Source organism: Ramularia collo-cygni (assembly GCF_900074925.1).
Source record: "Ramularia collo-cygni strain URUG2 genome assembly, contig: RCC_scaffold08, whole genome shotgun sequence".
NCBI classification, from domain to species: domain Eukaryota; kingdom Fungi; phylum Ascomycota; class Dothideomycetes; order Mycosphaerellales; family Mycosphaerellaceae; genus Ramularia; species Ramularia collo-cygni.
This window is the reverse complement of record NW_019716262.1, coordinates 196,490-223,608: the sequence shown is the minus strand read 5'-3', so window position 1 is coordinate 223,608 and position 27,119 is coordinate 196,490. Positions and strand designations below refer to the sequence as shown.

General features: G+C 50.4%; 11 protein-coding genes; 5 read left to right on the top strand and 6 right to left on the bottom strand.

Annotated features, from left to right (window-relative positions):
• Positions 1 to 3,508: 3,508 nt before the first annotated feature.
• Positions 3,509 to 5,128, top strand: RCC_05624 (uncharacterized protein; the record flags this gene model as incomplete). Its single annotated transcript, XM_023770891.1, has 1 exon — positions 3,509 to 5,128. The coding sequence occupies one exon, from the start codon at positions 3,509 to 3,511 to the stop codon at positions 5,126 to 5,128; it is 1,620 nt and encodes a 539-aa protein (XP_023626659.1).
• A 193-nt stretch (positions 5,129 to 5,321) lies between these two features.
• On the bottom strand, positions 5,322 to 6,909 carry RCC_05623 (probable glucanase; the record flags this gene model as incomplete). XM_023770890.1 has 3 exons in its annotated part: positions 5,322 to 6,434; positions 6,491 to 6,745; positions 6,802 to 6,909. The coding sequence occupies 3 exons, from the start codon at positions 6,907 to 6,909 to the stop codon at positions 5,322 to 5,324; spliced, it is 1,476 nt and encodes a 491-aa protein (XP_023626658.1).
• A 517-nt stretch (positions 6,910 to 7,426) lies between these two features.
• Positions 7,427 to 10,327, bottom strand: RCC_05622 (related to PH domain protein; the record flags this gene model as incomplete). The annotated part of the gene is made up of 1 exon (XM_023770889.1): positions 7,427 to 10,327. The coding sequence occupies one exon, from the start codon at positions 10,325 to 10,327 to the stop codon at positions 7,427 to 7,429; it is 2,901 nt and encodes a 966-aa protein (XP_023626657.1).
• A 704-nt stretch (positions 10,328 to 11,031) lies between these two features.
• RCC_05621 (uncharacterized protein) lies at positions 11,032 to 11,739 on the bottom strand (the record flags this gene model as incomplete). XM_023770888.1 has 3 exons in its annotated part: positions 11,032 to 11,180; positions 11,234 to 11,458; positions 11,517 to 11,739. The coding sequence occupies 3 exons, from the start codon at positions 11,737 to 11,739 to the stop codon at positions 11,032 to 11,034; spliced, it is 597 nt and encodes a 198-aa protein (XP_023626656.1).
• Positions 11,740 to 12,649: 910 nt separating this feature from the next.
• Positions 12,650 to 14,385, bottom strand: RCC_05620 (related to carboxylic acid transporter protein; the record flags this gene model as incomplete). XM_023770887.1 has 3 exons in its annotated part: positions 12,650 to 12,840; positions 12,892 to 13,850; positions 13,997 to 14,385. The coding sequence occupies 3 exons, from the start codon at positions 14,383 to 14,385 to the stop codon at positions 12,650 to 12,652; spliced, it is 1,539 nt and encodes a 512-aa protein (XP_023626655.1).
• A 1,398-nt stretch (positions 14,386 to 15,783) lies between these two features.
• On the bottom strand, positions 15,784 to 18,489 carry RCC_05619 (uncharacterized protein; the record flags this gene model as incomplete). The annotated part of the gene is made up of 1 exon (XM_023770886.1): positions 15,784 to 18,489. One exon carries the CDS (start codon positions 18,487 to 18,489, stop codon positions 15,784 to 15,786), a length of 2,706 nt encoding a protein of 901 aa, XP_023626654.1.
• A 759-nt stretch (positions 18,490 to 19,248) lies between these two features.
• RCC_05618 (uncharacterized protein) lies at positions 19,249 to 20,343 on the top strand (the record flags this gene model as incomplete). The annotated part of the gene is made up of 1 exon (XM_023770885.1): positions 19,249 to 20,343. One exon carries the CDS (start codon positions 19,249 to 19,251, stop codon positions 20,341 to 20,343), a length of 1,095 nt encoding a protein of 364 aa, XP_023626653.1.
• A 445-nt stretch (positions 20,344 to 20,788) lies between these two features.
• On the top strand, positions 20,789 to 21,517 carry RCC_05617 (uncharacterized protein; the record flags this gene model as incomplete). The annotated part of the gene is made up of 1 exon (XM_023770884.1): positions 20,789 to 21,517. The coding sequence occupies one exon, from the start codon at positions 20,789 to 20,791 to the stop codon at positions 21,515 to 21,517; it is 729 nt and encodes a 242-aa protein (XP_023626652.1).
• An 808-nt stretch (positions 21,518 to 22,325) lies between these two features.
• Positions 22,326 to 24,222, bottom strand: RCC_05616 (related to general amino acid permease; the record flags this gene model as incomplete). XM_023770883.1 has 5 exons in its annotated part: positions 22,326 to 22,840; positions 22,900 to 23,149; positions 23,201 to 23,379; positions 23,453 to 23,595; positions 23,648 to 24,222. The coding sequence occupies 5 exons, from the start codon at positions 24,220 to 24,222 to the stop codon at positions 22,326 to 22,328; spliced, it is 1,662 nt and encodes a 553-aa protein (XP_023626651.1).
• Positions 24,223 to 25,266: 1,044 nt separating this feature from the next.
• On the top strand, positions 25,267 to 25,831 carry RCC_05615 (uncharacterized protein; the record flags this gene model as incomplete). XM_023770882.1 has 3 exons in its annotated part: positions 25,267 to 25,371; positions 25,425 to 25,667; positions 25,730 to 25,831. 3 exons carry the CDS (start codon positions 25,267 to 25,269, stop codon positions 25,829 to 25,831), a joined length of 450 nt encoding a protein of 149 aa, XP_023626650.1.
• A 366-nt stretch (positions 25,832 to 26,197) lies between these two features.
• On the top strand, positions 26,198 to 27,094 carry RCC_05614 (uncharacterized protein; the record flags this gene model as incomplete). XM_023770881.1 has 3 exons in its annotated part: positions 26,198 to 26,697; positions 26,756 to 26,855; positions 26,912 to 27,094. The coding sequence occupies 3 exons, from the start codon at positions 26,198 to 26,200 to the stop codon at positions 27,092 to 27,094; spliced, it is 783 nt and encodes a 260-aa protein (XP_023626649.1).
• Between the last annotated feature and the right edge of the window lie 25 nt (positions 27,095 to 27,119).

Below are 27,119 nucleotides of genomic sequence, written 5' to 3'. Positions count from 1 at the left end.
TAAGGATCTATAACGTCTTCTACGTTACTCTACTAGAGCTATATTCTAGCCGGAAGAGTAAAGCGCAAGAGGAGCGTATACTACTCGTAGTCGACGAGAATAGGTAGTAGGAGGTTAAAGAGATTCTTAATAAGAGGGTATAGAAGGGCGAAACGTTTTATTTAGTAAAGTAGCGTAGATAGCTATTAGAATATAACTAGTAGGAACCTAGTGCATATATTAAAGACTATAAAGCTCTCGATAGGTTCGAGGCGTAGGCTCTACGTAAGCGTAGAGGCCGCGTAGTAAAAGAGGCTTAGAAGCAGAGCGGAGCAAAATAAAAGAGGAGTAATAAGAATTAAGTAGTTTTATTACGGTTAGACCTAAAGGGGATTACTTTATAGACTATACTATAAGATAGGCGCATACGCTACGCAAGCCTAGAGAACGCGCTAAGCACTCTACTTAAACTTATTTTCCTCCGCCTCGAACTCCTCGAATAGCTCGTTTCTAGTAAGGGCAGTATCGAAGGCATTAGTAGACTACCCTATTATCTCTAACTACTATATAGACGGTTAGTATTATAGACGTATACGAGGAGTAGGCGAGACACTTACGATACGACCGACTTAAGTAATAGCTATAAGATTGTTCGTTAAGCGAGTAAGGTTAGGCGCCTCGACTACGCTACTTATACGCCGTATACCCGAGGTAGGCTTGTTAATACGGATCTAAGCATCTAACTTAATACTAAAGGTGTTTACCGCCGCCTTATAAGCAGCTTCCTTCTAACTGCCCTTCTATATAGCAGTATCTACTAGATTAAGCTCGTAGGCCGTAGCTATAACGCTATCGTAGCGTAGGCGCATCGCTACCGGCACGGGTTTATACTTATAATAATTATTCCTTTAAGGGAAGTTAGCGCTACGTAAGAAAGGAGTAGGCGTCTTAAATAAGCGTTACTTACTTATAGTAGTCGTACTTACGCTTAAACGCGCTAAAGACAGCGTTATAGCGATAGCTAATACGAAGGTATGCTAACCGCGTATAGCGGCGATAGGCCGTAGGCACCTCGACGGCGCGGCGCTTACTCGCCGACGCTTAAGCGGAAGTCGCTAGCGGGTCGGGTACGCGACGCTTATAAGGAGTGCGTAGCGGCATAATAAAGAGTAGATGTATAGAAGAGAAATCTATAAGGTAGAAAGAATATTAATAAGAGGTAGTTACTAGGGTAGGTTACTTAGTAAATAACCTACTTAGAGATCTATAGATATAAGACCCTTACGGACAGTAGTAGTAACGTATACGCCGCGTAGTAGGGGACTTATTAACCCTCTTATCGAGTAGCGGTCGTTAAGGGAATTAAACCCTCGCCCTTCTAGGTACGGCATTTAGCCTACTAGAAGGAGGATAAAGTTCCGAAAGCGGCTACTTCCTATATAGCTAGTTTAACTAGCCGGCTTTTATATAAATAGCCCGAAGGTTGCTTAGAAAATAGGCACTTTACTATATAGAGTCTACGGACCCCGAGCGCGACGCATACGACGCGCGCGCGCCTCTATTTCCCGAGCCCCCGAACTAAGGCTAGTTCGTATAGGGGGAAGGAGGTAATTATAAGGGCCGTATAAGAGCCCTTACAATAATAGGATTAATAGAGGTAGCTAGATTAACTAACCTTAGAGAAGGGAGTGTAATATAACCTAACTGCTTAGCGTAGGCTTAGCGTATACATAACTCCTACGCATAGCGCACATTTAACCTATAAGAATTAGTCTTATCTCTAATCGAGTAATTACGGGTGTCTAATACATTGCTACATCTTTACCCTTATATAAGGCTTAGATATTTAAGGAAGTGCGATATTAAGTACGGTAAGATAGGAGAGGATCTTAACGGGAGAAAGGTACTACTCGCGGCCTATTCGTAGTACTATTCGCCTAAATCCCCCCTTTTCTAGCCTTAACTTTATAAGATAGCATAAAATTTATATTCTATTTTCTCTTTAACTTATATCGTTATATTAAACATTCTTTCGTAAGCTCCGTTAGTAAGCTTCGTACCTTTATAAGCTTCGTTTTTTTACAAACTACGTTCTTTATAAACTACGAGGGTTTATATAAGAAGGAAGGCTTAATAGTAAGTAAAGAGATCTAAGAGAGGGAAAAAGTACTACTCGTATAGTATTCGTAGTAGTACTCGCTCTAAATCTTCTATTTCTACTTAATAACTACTCGAATATTCCTCCTTACTTATCTACTTTAAAAAAAGCGCGTAACCTATCGTTACTTTATTTACTTAAAAACTTTACTACCGCCGTATAGTAACTACGACTTTATTACTACTACTACTACTTACTATTACTTTCCGCTCCGCCTCCGTAACGAATTATTAGTAAATACGCTACGAATATAAGTGCTATCTTTACCGACGCGTAAGAGGCGTTAATCGTCGCCCGTACTAACCTCCCTAACTAYCCCGAAAACGACGGCGAATTCTACTTAGTTACCGTAATATAGTAGAATAAATAGCTCGAAGATTCTATTACCGATAACTCCCTTAGCTCCGTAAGTCTATTATATAGAACCTTCGTAAGTTCGACGCGGCTAAACGTATTATAGAGATAGATAATAGTATTAACGCGGTATAAAAGTATAAATAGTAAGTATTCGCGTACTACTCGTAAGTATATTCGCTAACTTTTTAATAGGTATTCGCGCGAAGGAGCCCTTACTATCGACTATAAAGTCGAGAAAGGTAAAAGTAAGGTATACGTCTACTACCGCTATAAGGGAAAACTCGCTTATATAGCGTTTAAGAAGATAAAGACGCTACTACTACTACTAGCTACTAACGAATATAGAATTATAAAGTTAGAGTAAGAGATTTCGGATATAAAGCACGATATAAGTACGCTACTAGCGCGTATAAAGTAGACTAAGAGCAAGTTAGGTAAGGTTAAAAGCAATATAAAGAAGCTAATACTAGCGTACGACTCGCTAAAGGCTAAGGTAAAGGAGTTTATAGGCGATAAGTAGAAGAGTAGTAAGAAGCCTTCTAAATAAAGACGATTACCTAAGAATTAAGCGTGTTCGCGGCGTGTTCGCTACGTATTCGATAAAATAAAGTATGGTTTTAAGGTTTTGAAACGTTAGTACATCCGGAGCTCTGTCTTAAGGGTCTCTTTTCTTGGCGCTTCAGCGTTCGAAGACGGCGGCGGTGGGAGGAGCGATGGACGTCCCCACAAACATCGACAACCCACATTGCTGGAAATAGACCGCCCGGCATCCTCCAAAGCAAGCGCGAGCGGAAGTGATGACCGCAACGGACATCCTTCAGCTGATTGATGCCTGATGCCTTTGCTCTGGCATTGGATGCTGCCTGCATCGCCACAAATGTCCGCTCCAAGTGCAAAGCATAAATGATCGGTTCAGCCGCAGTAGGACTGCATGTCATCCCGTCTCACTCCCATGTAGAGTGAGACCGACGGTTTGTTGACCTCTTTACATTCATTCCCTTTCACTCATTCAAAATGTCCCAATCGTGGCACATCCCGAGCATAAAAGCCTATAGGCAGCCTGATCCCGACAAAGTGCTTCATGTCGTTTTCCTCCAACGCCTTCCCCAACATACACGCAATGACATTGTCAAGAGACTTGCGACGACAGAGGGCGATTGGGCAGCCGAGTTTGACCCCGCCGGCGACATGTCCGTACCAAGGCAGTTGAGAGCCATTCCCTGGATTCGAGACTCCCCACCTTCTCCGGAGGCTACTCTGGAGATCTTACGTGCCCAAAATGGAACCTTCAAGAGCTTCATCTTGGTTGATTTCAATTGGGAGGCCTCCAATGTCATCGCTGCTAACTGGAGTACAGTCGGAGACGACGAGCCGAAGCTTGACGCTGTTCGAGTGCCGATAGGCATGGCAAATGCACTCCTGACTTTGATTGWCAACGAAGCAGTTTCTGGATTCAGTCAAGTCTTGGGTGAGGCGGAGTACAAGGAGAAGGCGATTGATCTCTACACAGATGCACCTCTAGAGCGCCAGTACAACACAGATCGACCATCCTACGAACTTCCTTCATTCTTGCCCTCGGATTTGAAGCTGGACAGATCTAAATTAGAGCTTGTATCGCTTCTGGAATTGACCGAGGACCATATTGAGGCCATCAGGACCGACATATTGCGCAATGCTGGCGAGATCGAAACTGTGCCTGTGGTCGTGATCCACAACTGGAAAGGCCCCTCGCCGTCGAGGTCGGACCTGCGTCAACTTTACGATCAAATGTATCACAACTCTGCCGTGCAAGATCGCCACTCATTGGCGTGGTTCGTGGACAGCATTCTCGAAGATGATGACCATCGCCCTCGAGTTGTTGCCTTTTCAATCAAAGATCAACCCAAGCTCGCCTACCTGGGAAATCAGCACAAGGTCTCTCTGTTTGTACCCGAAAAGGAAGGCATCCTTCGACTTTTCAATGAATGCAGAAGCTGTTCTCCCGATGCATGTTACGAGAAGGCGGAGGAGTGTTGCGACAAAACGATGAGGGAGGATGTTGTGGCTTTGCGTAATCCAATCGACTTTGGCGACGACAAAGGAGATCCCAGCTTATGTCCTGTCTTTTATCTATCTCCTTTTAACACAGATGAAGAACGTGCCATCAAATCCGCCTTGAACAACGAGGATGATGATTTCGTCAACGACATTGGCAAGGACTTTGCTTATTACGGCTACCTGTTTCCACCTGGATCCGGGGACCTCACGATTCAGGATCTTTGCGAGTTGYTCCAGAAGTGCGATCCGCTCTCGCCGACATTCGATCCTTCGTACTCCAACATGCGATTCAAGGGCTATGTACCTACATTCGTTGCGGTGGACAGACGTTGTCTAGACGCCGAAAGTCCAAAGGTCGTAATGACGCAAATCCAGTATCACTGGTTTAGAGGAGCAGACGGGGAAGATAACGCCAATTATAGCCTAGGGTGGCTTCATGGTGAAGTCGCGACTGGCATGGCGTGGTCAAGCTACGTTAACTTATGGATCTCGAACATGGATCTAGAGGAACTGGCTACAGACTACAAGATGCTATACTTACATGACCTTGAGGAGCACGAGAAAGAGAACCCACGCGATGAGGAGGAGTGGATCTGACGTTCTCGCTCAATATTGGCCGGGGACGCCGACGACTTGAGTGCTTCGGCGACTTGAAGCTCTTCGTGTCGCAACTCCCCCCTTATACCCATGCATCGACCAAACGACAGAAACAGTACATACACACAGAGTACATGTGGCCTGAGAAGCGCTTCGCTGTTCTATCTTGCCCACGCTTCAGACTCACAGAAACCTAGTCCGACTCTAGCTTTGACCCATCAGTCCAAACCATGGAGGGCCTCGTCCAACTCTCATCCAAATCACTAGCAGCATCCGCATGAGCCTCCAAAGCCCTATTCAACCCCTCTCTCTGCATACAGTTCTCAAAAGCAAAGCCCTTTGCACACTCATCCAACTCCTCTATACTCATACCTTGGAAAAGCTCCGCGAACTCAAGTGAGCTACACATCGACATCCAACTATTATTAATCAACCTCGCAATCTGTCTTTCCGTCGCCCAAGGAGTGGGATATTGATCTTTACTCGTCGGCAAATTACGATCGATAAACTCCACCAGAGGATTAATCACAGCTTCCACTTCCTTGCTGGGATATCTTCCCCAAGCATCCAGCTGCAACGCCCGTTTCTTCTCCAAAAAGGAGGCGATGGTGCGCATGTATTTGCTGTTGGGATCGGCGTGAACCATTCCTTGCACACCAATATCTTTGTAGAGCCAGATGTTCCAGTGGATTTTGTACTTGTCATAGATGCGCAATTGTTCGCTCAACAGTTCATATCTGGCCGCATTGATTTCCTCGTGACCTTCATCGAGTTGTGGGTTGGCGTACACAGGTCCGAATTCTCCGTTCCAGACTGGTCCGTCGTGCGCACTCATGAAATCCGCTTTGCGTAGGAATTGTGCTTCGAGCTTCTCTTTCTGCTCTGGAGTACCCTCGTAGCGATCGCCTTTCGGGAAGCCCATCATGGAGTAGTCGTGAAGACCATAGACGGTATTTGGCAATGGCTTGTCAAAGTACTTCCACTCCATGGCAAAAGTATTACCGTCCAGCCAGAGGATATGTTCAGCATCGACGGCTCTCACAGCCTTTTCGATTCTTTCGTAGAAGATTGGTAGGCGGTAGTGGAGAGGATCGCAAGGTTCGTTCAAGAAGTTGTAACCAGCCACCCATGGATTGCCCTTGAAACGCTTTGCGATTTCAGTCCATAGCCAGATCGTTCTGTCTTGATGGTCCTTGTGGTCCCAGAATGCTGCATAGTTGGTTGGGTTATCAGAATGCCAATCGCCGTTTTGTCCACCAGGAGCTGCGTGTAGGTCTAGGATTGTGTAGATGTTGTATTTGGCACACTATGACAAAGTCAGTGAACAGGATGCCTTGAGTGGGCGTCAGAGATTAAACGAACCAACTCAACAACCCTCTCCAAATGTTTGAAACCTCCCTCTTTCAACACTCGAGGATTCATATCATCCTCGAAATGTCTATAGTTGAACGGTAATCTCAAACAATTCAACCCCTTGGAAGCGAAAAATTTGGCATCGGCTTCGTCGAAGAAGTACTCCAGAAACTTGTCAAAGAAGAAGTCATACTTCTCCTGGCCGAGAACCTGGAGCATTACTGCTCGATGCTGGCTTTCGTGGCCTGGGTACCCGGTGATGAACTGTACAAGTCAGCCTCCATTTAACCTTGGTCGAGTGATGGGTCTTTACGACTTACATTCTCCATGTTCATCCAACCTCCCAGTCCCGCACCACGGAGTACAACTGCTTTGCCATCGTTGCCAACAACCTTGTTGCCTTGTACTTTGAGGATGCCTGTTGACATTGTGATGGTGACAAGTGATGGTATCTCTGAACTTCTCGACTCAATCGGCCGGCGACTGGCTACACTTAAACATCTTTGCAAATGCAACAGCCTAAATGGAATGCATGCCCTGCTTCTCAACACTGTAAGCTACGTGTAGTGCAAGCGAGCTGCAGTGTAAGAGCTCCCAAGGCCCTCCTCTTGCAATCAGGCTAAATAGGGTCTTGGAACATATCGCCAAGAAGGCTCAAGAAGAGGAGATATATGACAAGTCGTGTCATCGTGTTCGGGTCGTCTATCAATGTTGCAAGATAAATCATGTTCTGCTATTACGTGTAGTGTTCTGCGATGCTGCACTGCTCTCCTATACAATTACGATATCAGCAGTCATCGCGTGTGCCGTGCAATCCAAGGGTATACCGCTGCCCGTCTTTCCAAGTTCAAGGACAAAAACTCCGACTAAAACACCCATCGCGCCATGCTTATCAAAAGACCATCTCATGCCGAATTCCACCATCGGGTCTCAGACTCAATCCATTCAATTACCCTCCTCCACTAATCTAACCTCCTCGCCCTCTCCCAGTCGCTCGATAGCGTTTTGTATAGCCAATACCCAATGGTCCCTCTCGGCTCGACTCCTGGCTTTGAATACAACACTACGGCCTGTTGCACCCAATTGACTGACTCTCGTGAGCTTGGTTTTGACCTTTTCACTTGAAGTTTCCGCTTCATGCGCCGTAGTATTTCTAATATCATCAACGGTCTTGGAGCTCTTGAACCACGCTTTGCTTTTCGGATGCCAAACCACAAAGGTAGTCATGGCATCCTCATCAGAACTCGTCCAGCTGTCTTCGAGGTATATCCTTGGCAACGTATGGTGCCCCGGAGCATTGGAATCAAACGTCTGATTCTGATACAAGAGATCGCCCTCTGTCAATAGGCCCGAATAGATGTAGCTACCCCGTAGAGACATGGACGCGATACGCTCGTGGTGAATGTGTACAAGTTTCTTGCCAGTACGTTTCCGAAGCGTGTCTTGGAAGATCAAGAGATGGCCGTTGGAAAGGACCACATGACAACGCGTAAATGTGGTGTGCTTGCGCGGCTTGCGGAAGAGAACGCCGGAGACGTGAATGGGGCGGCATCCTGCAATCCCACACATGTTGTATAAGATGGGAGAGGCGTAAGATTTGCCGACTTCCCATTTATGTGAAAACTGGCCTACTATGGCCTCTGCACGCTCGTCGATACCCAACACCTTCAGGTTCTGCTCGCGTGTCGATTTGTAGAGATCTGTGTCGGCTTTAATCCGTTGCGTCCAGTATGCGACCAACGCTTGCAGACTCTCCCTCCAGATATCGCGGGCAGCTTTGTTGAAGGCTTGCAGACGGATGACCAGGCCATTGGTGAGTACCAATTCGAGGACACGATCTTCGTCGATTTCGGCTGTCGCGCCATCTTCGGAGTGACTGTTGGGCACTGCAGCGTGGAAGTCGACGTTCTGACCGCTTTGCAAGCTCTCGTCTACCGGTATAGCACCTTTAGAGAAGTCGCGAACCGTCTGCACATCACAAAGGTCGATGAAGCCATCACAGACCAGCAACGTATTGGCGTTTCGCTCTGCTTCGGCAGCGGCAGCTTTGTCATGCGTCTCGAAACTCTTAGGCTCCGATCCGACCCAAGTGATGGACTTTCCTGTGAGAGGAAAAGGATCGATGTCATAGCTCAATGGGACTCGATCTATGAAGTCTTTTGCGGTTGGAGTGCCATTGCCTACATGAGGAGAGATCTTCGGAGGCGGTGGCGGTGATGCCGACGCTGGGCGAAGGAAAACGAGGTACTGGTTTTGCGTTGAAAAGTACAGTCGTTTGAAAAGCATCTTGCCCAGTCTCTGTTCCTTGCCTTGCTGTGAGGTAAGACGGATGAGAAATCCTTCTACTGGCGGTGGCTCCTCCAGGACGGGGCTACCATGCCGACCCTTTGCGGACACTGGGTAATGATCTTTGAGTCTCAGCTCCAGGTCGTGGGTTCTCAGCATCGCGATGGTGCCATACATGCGTTGCTCTACGGCGCCATGAATCCATTCAAGACGGTCGTACCTCTTCCACGCAAGACCAATGCGTTCATCCTTGGCCCAGCCTTCCAGTACATCGGTCCACTCCGGTGACCGGTTCAACATGCTGACACAGCGAGCAACAATGGCTCCGGCGGCGCCTGATTCGTCGGAAATCGCTCTTGCGAGTGCATCGTCGTCTCCGGCAGCTGCCTTGTCCAACGTTTTCGCGGCCTCGACTTGTCCGAAAGGATCATCCAAGCGGAGCGAAACATTGAGATCGGGCACATTGATCTGCAGAGTATCGGGTCGTTCGTCGCCAAGCAGCCCGCGCAGAAATGTGTACCACTCCACGGCCGTTGCAGTGCTCTGCGCACGTAGGTAATAAATTGTCGTTCGACCACTTACAGTAGTCCAAACACAGAGTGTTTTGTCCAGAGAGGAGTACATGTTGACCTTGGAAGACTTCGCGCCGAGCAGCATTTGCACCTTTGGCTTCTTCTTTACATTGTCACCTTCCGAGACCGCAATGACTCTCGTTTGGTAGAATTGCAGCACGGCATTGGCGTCGCCTTCGGTGTGCTTCCGACAGACAATCATAAACTCGCGCCATTTGTCAAGAGTTCTTGTTTCCACACCCTGGCTGAGCTTCTCATCGTAGTCGTCTCGCAGGGACTGCTGGGTGATGTCGATACGAACGAGCATCTTATCAACCTTGAGCATCTCGCCGTCCTTGATCTTCAAGCTTCGAAGGCTCCCTTTGGCGGCCAGACGCGAAGCACGGGCACGGAGTTGAAGCTTGCTGGCCTGGCTGAAACGGACTTTTGGCGTTGGGATGCCATTGGCAGCGCGTTCAATGCGAGAGTCCTGGAGGATTGACGTCGGCTGTGGCTCTCCCTCATCCTGGTCCTCCCCCTCGATTGTGGTATTCCGTATCGATGCACTGGCACTAACGGAGCTGTCTCGCTGGCTGTGCAACAGGCTGGTCGTGCTAAGGGCCGTCTGCGAGCCCAACGCGGTTTCCGTCGTCGTCCCGACTCCCAAACCCTCGCCGATCACATCTGCCGATTGTCGCGCCAATTCCTCCGCTCCGCCCTCGGCTGCATGATCACCGTTCGCTCCGGCGTCCGCCCCGCCGCCTTCCTCTGCATCATGACTAACACTGACGACGGGCTGGGCCGCCGTGAATGAAGGCACTCTTGCCCCGCGGCTGCCGGTATACTGTCGATACCATTGTTTGCGATGGGTCTTGAGCCACCCTTCCGGTAGTGGACCGATAAAAACGCGGCGCGTTGTCTGGTGTAGATGCTCCGGGGTGGCGTGTTGTAGGCGTCGTGCCGTGAAGGAGTCCGGCGGGAGAGAGTTGCCTCGATTGCTGCGACTCATTGCACTTTACGGGGTCGCTGGCGGCGAATTCAGTCGGCAACCCAGCTTCTTCCTCGCGCCACAACAGGACGAAGCAGGTGAAGGTGGAGAGGTCGGCGACATCAAGCCTGATCTCAATTGGTGACGAAGCATCATCAACAGTCGCACGTGAAGGAAAGTAAGATCGGCCGGCCGCTATGTACGCACGTGGCTAGCGGAGTTGTTCGGGAAGCCATTCGACTTCCTTTTCGACACAGCACCATCCTTTTCACAAGGCACATCGACATGCAGCGTGACGATTGCTCTCAGGAACCAGGTCCGATGATAACAGTCACCGGGAAAATCTCGACAAGCGGATACCAGACGGTTGGAACACGCCTCATATCAAGGCCCGGCGAAGTCAAAGATTGCCGCCCTACCTACAGATATTTTAACGTCACCACGACCAAGATGACATTTTGCAGTGATACACTTGCCTCTCCGCGAAGCAGCCCATTTTGGTGACCATAGCTACCCGTTGGCGAGCGTAGTCGTCGATCCCCCACTAGGGAGGCGACCATCTCCAATTTCCCCATCCATCTCCATCGTACCAACATGGGGAGCGGCAATTCCAGGACTCTTTCAATCAAGTCAACACGATCCCTCTATTATTGTTATGCTGCGCTATGCTGTATTATGCGATGCCAATCTATACTGCACTCCGGAGCACACAGCTCCTGCGGCATTTAAGACGAACCCGAATGCTGGCCTCCAGGAACATCAAAGTCCTGTATAACGAACGTTTCCACACATCCAGCTGGCGGCTTTCCATCCTTCGTGTCTTCGCCCCACTTCAGGAAAATGTTGTCTCCCTTGCTTGCGGTGTCCTCACAAGCTACATAAAGGTTAGCATCTCACTCCCAACCTCGAGAAGAAMCCGAGACATACCGTAAAATCTGTTGAGCGCTTCAGTCTCTCTGTGCCCGATGGTGCCATTCGCGCTGACTGTCCACTCGAATTCCTGGAACCCAAAGAGCGCGTCGACAGACCTAGCGTAGGACTCGCCGTCAGGGATCTGTTTGGCTCGGAGGCCGTAGACACTGGATCCGCCAAAGTTGGCGTCGTCGACATAGAAGTTCAGGGCCTTGTACTCGCCGGTACCGTTGAAGTAGGCTACAGGTTGATCGTTAGCACTCACGTCTCGCAGTCTGGTAGAGTCGGAGTATTCTACCAGGGGTTCCGGGATAAACGCTAGGTCTACCGGCAGAGAGGACCATGTTGCCGACAGTACCATTGGAGACCGCGGTAAGAGTGACAAATGTGCCTTTGTAATCCATCGCGAGGGCGAAAAGATCCGACTGTTCGGGTTTGGCTCCAATCGCACTGCCAGTCTGTGGCATCGGGACCGCAGCAGCTGCTGCGGCCAGTGTGAGGGCGGCTAGTGTCTTGTACATTGTATAAGGTTGCCTTTTCTTGTTGTTGGGTTTGAATGTCTTTGGTCGGATGAATTCGTTGCTGGTGAGAAGAACACAAGTTGGAAGGCTGCCTCTGTTTATATCAACATCTCTCGCTCAAGGCCAGCGACACTATGACGATCCACCCTATTTTGTTGCCGTATATAGAATTCACAAAAGTGTGAAGTCATAGTACGAGGAACTTTGGACGCCTGATCCAAAAGGAAACGGACCTATCCCGCCCGCACACCACTTCAAGTCGAAGCGTGAGTGCCAGATCGACACCCTAGTCTCTGAAAGGCGTTTGCTTAGCGGTCAGAGGGGAGCAGTATAGCGGAGCGCACTGCTTCTATTTCGGGATAGACCGGTTGTCGGCTTGAATTGTGAATCGTAATGCTGATGATCTTGGAAACGGATTGCCGGATTGGGAACTTCTTGCGACAGTGTCTAGCGTCTCATAAAAAAAAATCATCGACAGGTTGACATCGCTTCTGCTTATGGTTCAGTGGATGTGGACAAGACCTGGCAAAACTGAAGGTTGCCGCCCTATGTATCTGAAATGCAATGTGATCAAAGATGTAGTACTCTACGTCATTCGAGGAGACACCCGACTTTCTGCAAGGCTGCTTGCTTTGGTGCCTGGACTTGACGAAGATGGAGTATTTGTGGAGTCATAGATTCATGTATTCATTAGATCGAGGGCTGTTGCTATGAGGATCATTCAGCGAGACTACCACCCCTAGTCATCTCTATACCGTCTCGAGGACTTGCTCTCTGCAGAATTCATCATTCTAGAGTTACTAGAACCTTTGCCACGAGTAGGACTGTCCATTATTGGCGGAGAGGGTATTTGAGGGCGCTGCTCATGTTGATGATTCCTCGTTTTGACAGCTCCGTACCGATTCATCGTTCAGACCTCCCCATTTGATTCATTTCTCAAGGGACGACCATGCTGCTTAGCATCTTCCATAGCCTCCTGACCTGCAGCTTCAGCAAGATCCTCATCATGCTCGGCAGACATGCTTCTACCACGTCTCTCGGGACCGAGGAAAGTTAGCAGAATCACATAAGCATAGACGCAGCCCATGAGAATGCAGATGACTGCAAAACACTGTTAGCTTGTTCGCGAATTGAATTGTGGTGCACGCCTACCCTTGCCGTATTCATATCGCGGCACTTTCGTACCATCCTTCTCGACCTTCGGTGGAAGAGGGAATCGTTCACCGATAGTCGCTTCGATCGTTGATGAAGCGGAGGACACCAGATTTCCCAGCTGGTAGGAAGTACCCACCACAAACGCCCGGAGTGACCCTGGGGATAGCTCCATCAGATGTATAGGTATCACTCCCCACGCACCTTGAACGCAGAACTGCTCGAAGAACGCTGCGGCCATGACTCTCTCATTGCCAACGAATGAGTAGGGGTAAAGTAGCGCTCCTCCCAAGATGGACATGGCAATGATGCTGAAGCGTCGTCCGAGCGTCTGTGACAAGTAGCCGACAGTCGTCCCTCCACTGAGGGCTCCCAAGTTAGCCACGACTTGCGTAACCGTGACCGCATTGGCAGAAAAGCCGTATTCATTTTCTAGCATGGTCGGGTACAAGTCCTGCGAACCATGCGACATGAAGTTGAAGCCTGCCATCAGAAGCACCATGTAGCAAAGGAGCACCCAGTGTTTCTTAAGCGCAACTTGACCCTCTTTGATGAATGTCTTGCCAACATTGTCTCCAGATTCTCGAACCCGCTTGCGTTCGATATAAGCATCAGTCTCGCCCAAGAAGAGACGGAAGGTGATGATGAGGACCGGAACTGCGCCGCCGAACCAGTAAAGTGGACGCCACTTATGAGGTGTCGTGTTGACCAGTGCTCGGGCGAAAACTGTGGCCAAAAGGTACCCAAAAGCGTAGCCTTGTTGCAGCATTCCAGAGATGAGACCTCTCGCCTTCTCCGGACAATCTTCCAAAGCCATCGCCGCTACGTTCCCATACAGACCTCCCATTGCGACACCAAAGAGCGCGCGTACCGCGAGAAATTGGTTGTAGGTATTGCAGAATCCCGTACCGAGCTCGAGAACGATGAAGAGGAGATTATTAACCACAAAAGGCCATTTCCTAGAGGCGTGGTTAGTATGTCTTGGAGAAATTTCCGTTGGGCCTGCTTTCGCCACGCTATTGTAAGGGGCGGACATGGCAAACCATAGGAATGTCCGGCAGGTGACGACTGATACGATCTATGCCGTCCGTACTTCAAAACTTACCTTCCATAACGATCGCTGGCAATACCAAAGGTAATAGCACCAACAGATCGAAACATCAAGACCAGTGTGATTCCCCATGTGATATCTTTCTTCGAACGGTCAAAGCTCTTAGCCAGATCCGACACGGTCAAAGATACCGTGAAGAAGTCGAATGCATCCCACGTCCACGCAAAGAAAGCACACCAAAAGAACAGCCATTGTTTCCTGTTGAGCATTCTGAGCAGAGTTATCGGGTTTTCAAGCTTCTCCATTGGCGGTTTCAGCGTCGACAGTCTGGTTGCGAAGTAGCGACCGATCGACATTTCAGACTCGCGAGGAGCCTCAGTATCAGAAAGTTCGACATCATCGTAGTGAGAGGCGTGGTCTTGGACCTTTTCGTCGATTGCCATGCTGATGTCTGTTACAACTCCGCGTCAGCCGTTAGTTAAATCATGTTGCGGCCAGTTCAGAACATCGGGATTGATCGCCACAATGTACAGCATCTCTTTGCACCGGAGATTATTCAGACCAACAAAGTCCCCTGGGGCATCCTAGCGATAGTGCGTTGGCAGCGAACCAATTCTCACAGCACCACAGCGAAAGCGGATCTCTGGCCAGTGAGAATAACTTCCGATGCAAAGAGACGCAGTATGGCAACATTGTGAGCCTCTAGCTCGGGCAGGGTACAAGACATTCCAAGGTCTTGGGTGTGGGGAAATAGCAGGCTTGGTGTTGCTTGACTGACCTCTTGGCGACGATCTGGCTCTCGTGGGAAGATCAACRGTGACAAGCTCCGCACTTCGAGGAGGAAAAGTAAAGGTCGCAAAAAGATCAGCAACGGCTCGCGACCCTTTATGTGTCCCTTATGCAGGTATGCMACACGAATGCCCTACCAATCCTTCGAGCTGTGGTGGAAACGCAGCTCGACGCACAGACCCGATATTTCCCCGCTKGTGACATCTTAGGGCTGCTCGATGCAATCAGCACCAATCAGATACAAGTCAATTGTATACCGTACCCGACGGAGCTAGAGCGTGTGTAGAAAGGTTCGCTCGCGTGCGTAACGAAGACGTACCACCAAGGCGTAGCGCGTCAAGGCTTGTTGCTTACAAGATTACAGCCAAAGGCTTCGTGTGCTTGTCTGGAATTCGTGGCTTCAGAGATGAGCCGTAGACTCAAGTCCTCGGGAGACGAGCTGTGCTTGTAACGTAATTGAAGCCTAGGACTCTCATTCCAAATTGAACTTGCTAAGGATCAGTGCTGCTCCGAAGTCAAACCACCGCCGATCGGCTGTATCTTTGCCCGAACCGAGCTACTGCACAGGTCCACATGTCCAGCATGTGGCCAAGGGCCGGTAACCGCGAAGGTTGCGATGATCGTATAGTCCAGGTATGGTCTTTGCCCTCGCTATTGTCCAGTCTCATGGTAAGGCGAGAGCCAAAGATCGAGGACTATGCCGGCGTTGGTGTTGCGGATGAGATGGGCTGAGTTTCAAAGCATCCCGATAGTCGATGAGCTGCAATTCCGCGAATAGATGTAGGCAGATATTTTGAAGGTGACTACAATCTGCCAGACAGCGGCTTCGTAGAGCTTTTGTCGGGATTCGTTATGAGCTTTGTTCAGTCCAATATCAGTGTGCTCAGAACTTGCGCTCAGTCCCGCCTGAGAGGCCAGAGGGCGCCTCGAAGGGCGCATGCACGTTCAGTCCTGTTCAGTCCTGCTCGTGAAGCATGGTTCGACCAGTGAGTTTGCCCAGACAGCTCCTGGATAAACAATCACGTCTCTCCGTAGCATTCCACTTCATGATACTATGCTCTCGGGTAAAAGTCATTCCAGTTGAGCTTCAGCAACAGCATCCGAATCGTATCTGCATCCTCACWTTCCGCCGCAGACATGACTTTTGGCGGCTTCTCAACGACCTGTTGTAGCACTTCGCACAATTGCGAGCCGGCCTTCAGAAAATTGGCATATTGCTCTTCAAAAGCCGACGTTTCCATCCCGCCGCTGGTGGAGATAATCGCCTCAAACTGAAGTATCGCTGCGAACACTTCTTCGATTGCAACGCGCAATTTGGTGTGCTTTCGTTTCAAGAGGAGTCTACCACGAATGCGATCCAAACAAGCCTCGTGCATTTGCCTCAACCCTTGGATTCCGACAGTTGCTTTGGTTCCAATCTCGCCAGCAGCGTCTTCGTCTTCCAGCGCCTGCTCCAGCTGGCCAATCGAAGTCACGAAGGCTTCCCATGGCGCATTGATGCCCAATTCCATAGCATGCGCCATCAGGACTGAGACAAGATGGTGACTTTCGTTGCAGAATGCGATCATCTTTTCACTCGTAGCGGCGCCGCGACTGCCAAATTTCCTTCTCGGTAGACTCTTTACAACAGCAATCAGTCGAAAAAGTTTCAAGAGATAGCGGAACACAACATCGTATTGTTGTAAAGCTTCCGGGGTGATGATGGCGTCCAGTGGTGGAGTTGGGACGTACTGCAGGCGCAGAAAATCCAGCGCATACACCGAATGCACATCAAAAACGCGATCGATCTCTTCCTCTGGCAGTTCACATATAGCAAAACTGAGAGCACCCGTTCGGTCCTCGCGACTTCCAGGAACCCCAGTTTTTAACCCTTGAGATTCCTCTAACACACCGGCTAAAGTAAGACGAAGTTCAGAGCTCGCTGGTGGCCAGCGTTGCTCAGGCGAGGAGCCAAGCCGTAAGCCCATGACCTGTCCTGTTGGTATGACCCCTCGCTTCCGCTCTGCCGATTGCACATCCAGACTAAAGAGTGCAGTCGAGAGTCGAGTCACGAAATCGCCGCTTCCTAATAGCTGGAATTGTTTCTGCATGCTCAATTGCTGGCGCAGGTGATAGTCACGGAGCACTTGGCGGAGTAGGACCCCATTTAAGAGGCGATTTTGCGTCCTAATCAATGGTCGCACCTGTTCAAGAGGTGTCGACTTGACGCATGTCGACAAGTCTAATTCCCGGTCTTTGTCGTGGACCAACTTGGCATGACAAGCCAGGCCAACAAGATCGTGCAGTTCATCTGCTGCAGGTCGACGTCCGATGTCAATCTCTTGCGACATCAGGCCTTCAAGTCCAGCAACGTAATCTTCTTGCGATGCCTCGTCGAGTCTATGTTCGTCGAGTCTGTGTTCGTTGAGTCTATGTTCATCGAGCTCCACCTCAGAGACCGCTCCCACAGATGATCTATTCGTAGGGGCGTTCCCGACAACCAGCTGTGGCATTACTCGTGCTCCATACAGCTGTGCCACTTCGAAGGCAGGCTGGACGGCCGTGAAGTCTTCGAGGGATGGAGACGTAGCGGAAGATCCTCCCAGAAGTGGATGATTTGGAGATAGCTCTCGAAGCAGTATGACAGCCATCTTAGTTTCCCGAACGAGTTCAACTTCAGCCTCCTCAAGAAATGTGTGCCTTTCTCTCGTGACATCCTCGACGTCCTGCATACTATAAGAGGTGCCAACTGATGCAGGTGTATTGTTGCGCAGACCAAGGTCCAACGATAAGCGTTCAAGCCAAGGCACACTGACTCTAGCGAGAAAGGCTTGGAGAACTGCAGCATGCTCCCCATTTGACTGAACAAGCGCGTGTACGCGATCCGAGAGAGCTGAAATGAGGCTCTCGTCCGTCCTGCAGTCCCGAGCGGATTCCACTAGAGAGACTAGTACAGCGAGCAGCTGTCGTGGGCGAAAAACCAAGTTCTGAAGTTGTAGCAACGAGCGGACGGCTCGGAGTTCCGAGCACACGATCTCGTCAATCGCATCGAGTACACTGACGATGCTATTCTGCATCGCGACTACCGCGGAACAAGTGAGCCGACTTGAATACGCTGCGTCTCCAAACTTCCGCAGTCGCACAATGGAGGTGCCCATTTCCATCATGTCGTTGGCAAGGCTTTCTGTGCACATCTGACTGACGCCAGAGATAGAGACGTGTGGTAAAACCGACTGAAAACGGCAATTCTCCTCATTCCACTGGAACAATGTTGACGACCGGCCATGGGCTAGGCTGCAGAAGGACCGCAGGGTGTACCCCTGAGGCAGTACACCTTCCTTGTTGGTGAGACCGTTGAGCGCATCGAAAGCAGATTGTCCCGCTTCCGATACGAAGGCAGTACGTTGTGCGTTTTCAACAGACTTCCCATCAAACGCTTCCCAGGTATGCAGGGTTGATTCTCCGGGCGGTTCCAGAGCCACAAGATCAAGATTCCAAACATCGAGGTCCTCGCCCTCTGAGCTATCAACAAGAAGCGGGTTTTCTTGAGCATCAGTCGGAAGCGTTGCGATCGCATCTAGATCCGGAAGCGCAGGCAGGTCGGTCTCGAAGAGAAAGTGGGGCGCCTCTTCTGGCAGTGGAAGATCCAGACGGGTGGTTTTTGTGTCCAGGGCTTCGAAAATGCTGCCATGCTGCTCATGGGGTTGCAAGAATCGCGATGGTGCCCGCCAGAGGTCGCCGACCACGAATGCGTGGCCATGGAAGATAGGATCGTCCATAATTGTCTTTGTTCATGGCCTCATTTATGGATTGGTGACCTGAAGTTTGATGTTTCAGGGAAGACGCGCGGGAGGAAGTCGGACGCGCGCGGGATGGGCTTGGCAGCGACGATACCTACCWTAGCCTCCGCCCTGCCCACGGTCTTACCTTATCCACCACGGACCTTAAACATCAACCATCAACAACGACCGGTACTACATTCTGTGGCTGTATTTGCATAGACGAAAGTCTTGCGAGCAGTGGGCTTTGACGAGCAGGCCTTGAACAATGGCACGGGGAACAGGTTCCCTCTCGAGTCGCCTGCCGCTGTACAAGCCTCGAACGCCATCGGGACAGACGAGAATGGAGCCAGCCTACCGCGACAGCCTGTGATGGCCGGCAATCCTCTAGGTAGCGTAGCTTCTGTGGCTCGCCCGACGCCCATATGCGCGACTTATCATTATGGAAGTTACTGCACGCATCGCACGTCGGCGTGATAACAGCAGGTTCTGCTCCATCCTTGTTTCCACCTGCCCGATGACGCCATCTGGACCCATCGCTGTGCGACCTCACCCAGCTCAAGTCGAGCCACGCAGAGATCGGCAAAGCAACTGCAGTTGGGCGTCGCTCGTCTACGAACTATAGCCTGCACTGTCTCGGGCAATGGACGCTCGTGGATACGTCATGTAACTAAGGTATGCTATAGTCAAGTATGACAAACATCTCCTCAATCAACACTCTTAAATGCTACCCTCTACGCTCCTGTCGCTCGGGTGAAAATGTCACGCGAAATGTTCAGTCCGCCGCCTGGTCAAGGGCGTCCACCAGCATCGGGCTACGAAGATCGCCGTGATAGAAGGTCACAGCAGCGTTTCGATCCCCCTCGCGCATCAGAGTACGAAGATTATGATGCTCCACGTACTGCCTATCAGGATGACCGACCATATGCACCGGCCGATCCTCGACCACACTCCTTCAATCAAGTTACCCCATACGACGACAGAGCAGAACCAGAATGGCCAGAGGACCAGCGAGTTTACACCCATAGGGTGCCGCCTCCTCCTAGCGACTACGAGCTAGGAAGAAAGCCGTATCCTCCTACTGGAGGTCGGATCCCCAATCATCGATATGACGACAGAACCCACAACGACAGGAGGCCTCACAACGACAGATACTCCGATTATAGCTACTCCGATGATAGATCCTACGACGACGGACCTTACGACAATAGACCTTGTGACGACAGATTCTACGACGATAGATACAACGATAGATCCTACGACGATAGATCTTACGATGACAGATCTTACGATGATAGATCTTATGAGAGCCGTGATCGGGAACGTGAGACTAGACCTCGGCGAGAGCGCCCTGCCGAGGAAGAGTTGAAGGAAAAAGCACTCGGCTACCCATCTGACCCAAAGAAAGGCGGACGTGATATCCTGGGAGGATCAGAAGGCGAAAGAGGCATGGCCGCGAAATTGATAGGAGGTGCAGGAGGTGCATTTCTCGGGCAGACTTTCGGGCGTGGACATACGCTTGAGACTATAGCCGGCGCTGCAGTTGGTGCCATCGCTGCCGCTGCTATAGAAAAGCAGATTGAGAAGAGAAAGGAGGAGAAGGTCATTGTACGGCGTGGTCGGGATGGCTATGCTGCCACTCCCGCCGGTCCCTTTCCCCAGCCCGGAAGAGACATGCGGGATGTCCGTGAGACTGGAAGAGATGAAGCACCTCAAGGGCTGAAGGAGCGACTCAGGTCGTTGAGCAAGAAAGGACTCAGCAGTCTGAGTGGACGACGACCGACCGAGGAGAGGAGGCGGCGAAGTGACAGCTACAACAGTGTGGACTCTCGCAGACGTGAGAGATCAAGATGAGGCAACGGAATTTGCCTCAGATGTGGTATGTACAGAAGAGCTCGGTCTTATTAAGAGTTAGCGCCTCTCACGCATCGTCTCTGCACTATGAACGACCACCCTGTCATGAGAGGGGACTCTAGCATGACGATAAGTTTCTACCCGTACGAGAGACGGTTTCAGTCGCTTGCATCGTTCTCTTGGAAAGCATGGTGAGCATTCGATAAATACGGACTCGATCATAAGGTACCACGGGATTTCGTGCTGCTTCCTTCATTCCACTTGCTTCATCCAGCATTTCGAGTGAGTGAAGTCATTGTTGACCTCGACGGTACTCGGGGCGCACATAGGTAAGCTTCGAAGTCAACCGTGTTCAAAAAAAGACGGGTTTGTCAATTCTCAGACTTCACTTCAACACTTCCCAACTCGTCATCGCCTYGAAACCACCAACACCACACACGCGACCATGTATCGCAAAGCGCTACTTCCCACGGCCGACAAAAAGAAATCTCGAGGTCGCAAGCTATCATACTGCCAGCGGCTCGCTCGGCATCTGGACCGCCTGGATGAAAATCCAGAGCTATGGAAGAGTGACAAGACCATCAAACTACCACCATTCCAGCGCCTTCCACCTGAGCTGCGCCAGACCATTCTCTTCCATACGCTGGATGACAACGAAGTCTGCACTCCTCGGCCCAACTCGACCACGCGAGATCTAGCACTCGTCTGCACGCAATTCGCGCAGGATCTCCCGGCCGTCAACAGAATGTGGGACGCACGCGCAGCTTCCCTGAGCAAGCTTTCTGGTCTGAATCCGACTTTGATGAGTGCTTTGWTCAAAGACATGATGGGTCCGCTGCAAACCGCTTCTGCTGTGCTAAGCAGCCAGAAGATTCTGCGGAATTCGCGCTCTAAACGGAAGGCTAGCTCGCGACGGAACATGCAGGTTGATGGCGCGGGGATCAGTCATCGCAGACAGCTTCAGAAGGAACGAACGGCGGGCTCAAGGAGTTTGAGACGGTCGCAGCATTTAAAGGGAGGACGGCCACTTACGGAGGAAGAGTCTGTGGACATGAAGCACTGGCGACGAGCTCGAATTTTGGCCGGTGATCGAGTGAATGCTAAGCTGATCATTCCGCGTTCGAACACGCGTGCTGAATCGCATAGCCATGCCAGGTTCATTGAAGAAGACTAAGTCTAGAGTAGGTGAAGATGGCGGCGCAGCAAAGACGACCGTATAGGAGAAGGCGAAATACGATCGGGACTAACCATCATCCCAGCACCAGCCTCGACAAGGAGCACGAAACTCTGCTCAGAGAGCACCTGCGTTCGTGGAAGGATATTTCATGAGACCGAAGTGTGACACCTGCTACGTAAGTTTTCCCGTTACAATCCTCCTAATCATTCGCTGTCACTTGGGGTATGGAGAGGTTCTGAGGGGATGGCAAATGGTCGAGGAAGCGAGAGCGAAGGAAAGTTGATTGTTGGTCTGGATGTACCGTTGGGAATGGAAAGGATTTCTGTTGTGTTACATCGTGGGAGATGGCTGTCGTATCAACCTGGGAGAAAGTGGTGCAACGCGAGAGTCGAACAATCACACCATTGACGACAAATCGCCACACCGAGCGTGGAGGAGGAGAGTCTGAAAGTATGTATCTGCAGAAAAGGTTCTCTCTTCGGATACAGTTGAACTTTGCAGAGTTCAGTCTTCGATGGCAGGCTGCCATCGACGAAGATAAAAGGAGAGTAGGAAATCAGGTTCTCGCTCGCTAACCACATGTAGCCCGAGAGCTGTATATGTGTAATGAGAAGACTGGCGAAGCAGCGAGCAAGGGCAAACTCTACAATGACAGATCTCGGCAAAGTGCTTGGTTTATACTCAACGTAATGTTGGTTTCTATGTCTATTCAACCGCATGATGGTTTTGCAAGGCTCGTGTCCCCAGACTTTGCAATATATCGACACTCCCCAAACTATGCTTCTTACTATAAATTCCGGCATCATCAATCCCATAGAGAGCCAACGATCTTGCGCCATCCCCTGGCAGAAGGCTCCAGCGGTTCCGGATTCCGGTCGACCTCATCAAGTGCAGCCCTGATGGGTATATCTTCGAGCTTCACGAACCTCGTTCGCTTCAAGTACTTCCAGATCAGGAACGCGGTGATGACAAGTCCAATGTCCAGATAGCTGCTGATGAAATTGCTTGAGCTCCAGTTTCCTGCTGTGAAGACCTCATAGCCAGAGGTAAATAGAATCAGTATGCACATGAAAAGAGCTGCAGGCGTGGAGTATTTAGTCCACTTGTTGTGCCAAGGAAGAAGCGAAACGGGTATGGATTGCTTCTTCATTGCAAGCAATAAGCGTTGATGATTGACGAGGATTGAGATCCAGCTGATGAGCACGCCACAAGCAGTGAGGTTCAAGAACCAGTAGAACACTGTCAGGGCGCTGCTGGACAAGCTTAGGAATGCAAGAAACATGAATGCTGTTTGAACCAGTACGCAAACGTAAGGCACGCCTTGAAATGAAAGTCAGCGTTCGACCCGAAGATCGTTTGGTACGCGCAATGATACTCACCCCAGCTTGTGGTTCGGAGCAGGATCTTCGGCGCTTGAGACTTTAAAGCCAGGGCGTACAGCACGCGAGTACCAGAGAGTAAAGCCTGGTTGGATGATGACCAGGCAGAGGTAATTACAACGGCGTTCACCACGCTAGGAATGGCAGTCAGCTTTGCAGCACTTGCTGCAATGACAAATGGCGACTGTGCGGCCGTCCCAGATTGGTCGTTCAGGCGAGGATCGTTGCTAGCAACAAGCATTCCAACAACCTAGCAGTGATCAGTGATCATTGATGTAAGCAGTGAGAACCATGAACATACCAGAACGGACAAAATATAAAACAGAGCAACGCGGGTGAAGACTCGCTTGCACGCCCGGGGAATCGACTGTCGTGGATTCCTCGTCTCTGCGGCGGCCATGGCCACAGATTCGGTGCCGGCGAAGGAGAAGACGGCAGCGCTCATGGCGGCCCAATACCCGAGAAACCTGCCCCATGCACCTTGCAGAACAGTAACGTTAGCAAGACTCCAAATGCCTTTGATGATCGTTCTGTCATGCAGTCGAATCCTTACCAGTTCCTATGAACTCAACGAAAGGTCCTGGAGATACCCAGAATCGGAATCCGATCCGCTCTACACCTGGGACTCCTCCTAGGTTGATCACAAGTCCCAAGATGATTAGGAATATGATGAAGAAAATCTTGAGCAGTGCGAACCTGGACTTGTCAGTGGTTGGATGTTTCAGCCACTTCAGCTTGTAAGACGTACCAAAACTCAACTTCTCCGTAGACACGGATAAAGGCAATGCCAACAATAAATGTAAGAAATATGCACAAAATGATCCACACGCTGGAATTGACATCCGTCCAGTAGTTGAACAAGACGCATATAGCAGAGATCTCGGCCGGGATAGAGAACCAGTTGCCATAGACGATGTTCCAACCGATGGCGAAGCCCCAAGCTGGGTCTACGAAGAATTCTGCATGTCTGACGAAACTTCCAGTTACCGGGAGCAGAGCTGTGACTTCGCCTAATGCAAACTGAACGGCGCATACAACCAGGCCGATGGTAGCATATGCGAGGAGAGCGCCCAAAGGACCTGCAGTCTGTATGCTAGATCCAAGGCCGAGGAAGAGACCGGTTCCAATTGCACCAGCCAGGGCGATGAGTGAAATGTGTCGTTGATGGAGTCCTCTGTTCAGATCTCGGTCTTCTCGCTCTGTGACAAAGTCTCCCTCGGAGACATTTGGTCTTGATGACGGGCCGGCGAATGATTCTGGGGCGATATCCACAAGGGTACGCTGCTTGCCGTCATCGGCGATGGACTCGCTGCGGATGCTCATGGTCCGACGTTTCGACAGGTATATCGTTCAGTATCTTGACATAATGGTGAAGGCGATATCAAGTCCCGGAGGATCGTGGAGATGGTGCAAGAAATGAGGTCGGGGAAATAGATGATTTTGCTCCACGCCAAAAGATGGCGTGCCCGTCTAGATTTCGGCGTCTCTCATCAATTCCGCATCCAGCTACTTATTCCGGCATCTCATGTATTCCTATACGGCACAACACCGATGGGTTGTGGTGCGTTTGCGGGTTCATCCAACGAATTCCGCGGGTGCGGTTGTGATGATATCACCGCGGGTTGACCTCGAAGAAGCGCGCAGCATGATGAATGATGCCATTGCGGCGGGTGCCAAGAAAAAGCTTGTCGCGAGGAAGCGGCTATTCCTCCCACCACCGCCTCAACGTCAACAACAACAGCATTCGTCTCTCCTTCTACGAGTTGTCATTTATTGCATGAGTATGAGACCTCACTCTACACAGGCTTCTCATCAGCTCACGCAACCAGCTCATGACCAGCTTAGTCATGCGGATCTGAGATTCCTCTCAGAATACCAGTATCATCATCATCGTTATCCTCCTTCCTCACTTGTCCTACACATTGATGATCGCGCAGAGCTGAGAGCACAAGGCTTCGACGTCGCTTATTGTCAGGTCCGCAGCGTGGGTTCTGCTTTCCCCGGGCTTCTAGGCGAAGGTTGCACCAGATTGTGGCCGCAGTAAAGGATATGAGTATATCGAGCTTGATCTGCAGAGTTCAAGAGTTGGCCGCGGCGAGCAATTTGACCACTATCAGCCTTTAGGTTCGCCTATCTCGTGCTTTACTGCGGGCTTCTTGCGGTTAATACCACCTCTCGTGTCACACGACAAGGGAAGAGAAGGAAGCTGTGCGGGGATTGCAAGGAGATCGTCACTGCAGGGACTTGCGAGAGGAACATTACGATACCACTCCACTCTATGCTATCCATATATTTGATAAGTGAGCCTCGTTCCATTTCATAGACGCTGGCTTCCCGCGAGCGAAACATTAGCAGTCTGTTGCAACGATGTTAAGGAAATCGCCCACGGGCACCTGGTTGCCGGCCTTTGTCCCTCAGTCTACTTTTACACTCTCATTTCTCCTCATCATATGTTCTGTAGAGCAGTCGACCGTATGTGGCATAGTCGTGAGAAAGAGGGTGACGATCACTGACATCGACCACAGACCGGTGGCTACGATGGCTCAATGCTGAATGGGCTTAACATTCTCCCTTCATACACCGATTACTTTGAACTAACGCCTGCCACAACGGGTCTCAACACTTCCTCGGTGTTTCTGGGTAGCATCTTCGGCTCTCTCATCTCTGGCATCGCGACAGACAGACTGGGTCGACGGCCGGCAATCTTCTGGGGATCAATGATAACCTTCATCGGGATCATCCTTCAAGGAGCTGCACAACATATTGGGGTGAGTTTGGTGAAGATCCAAGGTCTGTTTCGATATCGCTCATCTCCTATAGATGTTTGTAGTCGCACGTGTTGTGTTGGGCTTTGGAAGCGCAATATCTGGAACGGCAGGCGGTGTCTACCTCTCGGAGTCCTTCTCCTCAAGGTACCGTGCGTGGGGCGTAGGTCTCCTGAATGACTTTTAGTATGTCGGTGCTCTCTTGGCCGCGGGTATAACACTCGGAACCAGCAAGTGGGAGTCTACATGGGCTTGGAGAGCACCATCTCTCCTTCAAGGGGTCTTCTCCGCTCTTTGCATCTTGATTCTACCTTTCATGTGAGAAACTCGACTCCATACGACTCATGCCGTATTTCTGACTGCCTTTTAGTCCAGAATCGCCCCGATGGCTTGCAAACAGAGGCCTCTACGACGAAGCTCGCCTCGCAGTTGCTCAGACCAACGCAAATGGCGACATTACAGACCCAGTCGTCCTCACAATCTACAAAGAGATAGTCGACACTCTGAAATGGGAAAAGGAAGAATCCCGAACCATGACTCCCCTACAAATCGCCAAGAATCCCACCGCAAGGAAAAGACTCCTCATCGGCGCCTCAGCAGGACCATTCTCATGCATCGCAGGAAACATCATCGCATCCTACTATCTCGGAGCCCAACTAGACACGGCGGGAATCACCGATAGCCTCCAACAGCTCAAAGCCAACGTCGTTCTCAACGTCTTCTGTCTAGGTTGCAGTCTCCTCGGCACGCAACTTTGTGCTGGCTGGGGACGCAAACCGACGGCTCTGACGACGCAGTGTCTCCTAGTGACCTGCATGTTTATCATTGGAGGCCTCTCGAAGCTCTACGYGAGCAATCCCGACGGTGCATCGAGTAGTTTGATCTACGGGAATGTTGCGACCATTTTTTTGTTTCAGGGGTTCTATTCCATGGCTTGGACTCCTCTTCTGTATCTTTACCCTCCGGAAGTCATGAACTATTCTATTAGAGCTAACGGTCTGGCGTTCTCGTCGCTGTCGTTGAATGTCCTTGCGTAAGTATATTTCAACCCCACGGGAAGGGCGATGCACTACGCGTACTAACGACAGCAGGCTCGTCCTCGTGTTTGTGATGCCCATTGGTTTGAACAACATCGGCTGGAAAATGTATATGATCAACGGTGGCTGGGACATTATTGTTGTCGTGCTCATCGTAAGTGGATCTCCTTCCCCGTTATTCCCGTCAGATCTCTAAAATTTAGAAATTAGGCTGTGTATTGGGTGGAAACCAAAGGGAAAAGTCTCGAGGAAATCGACGCCCTCTTCGACGGTCATAAACACTCTGATKTCCCGGACGTGGAGCTTGTTCGACGCGGACAGGCGACATTGGATATTGCGGGGATTGAGCAAGAGCTCGACACGCAGATTGTGGTCGAAACGAAGGCTGCGTGAATGGCCGTTGGAGACAAATGTCATA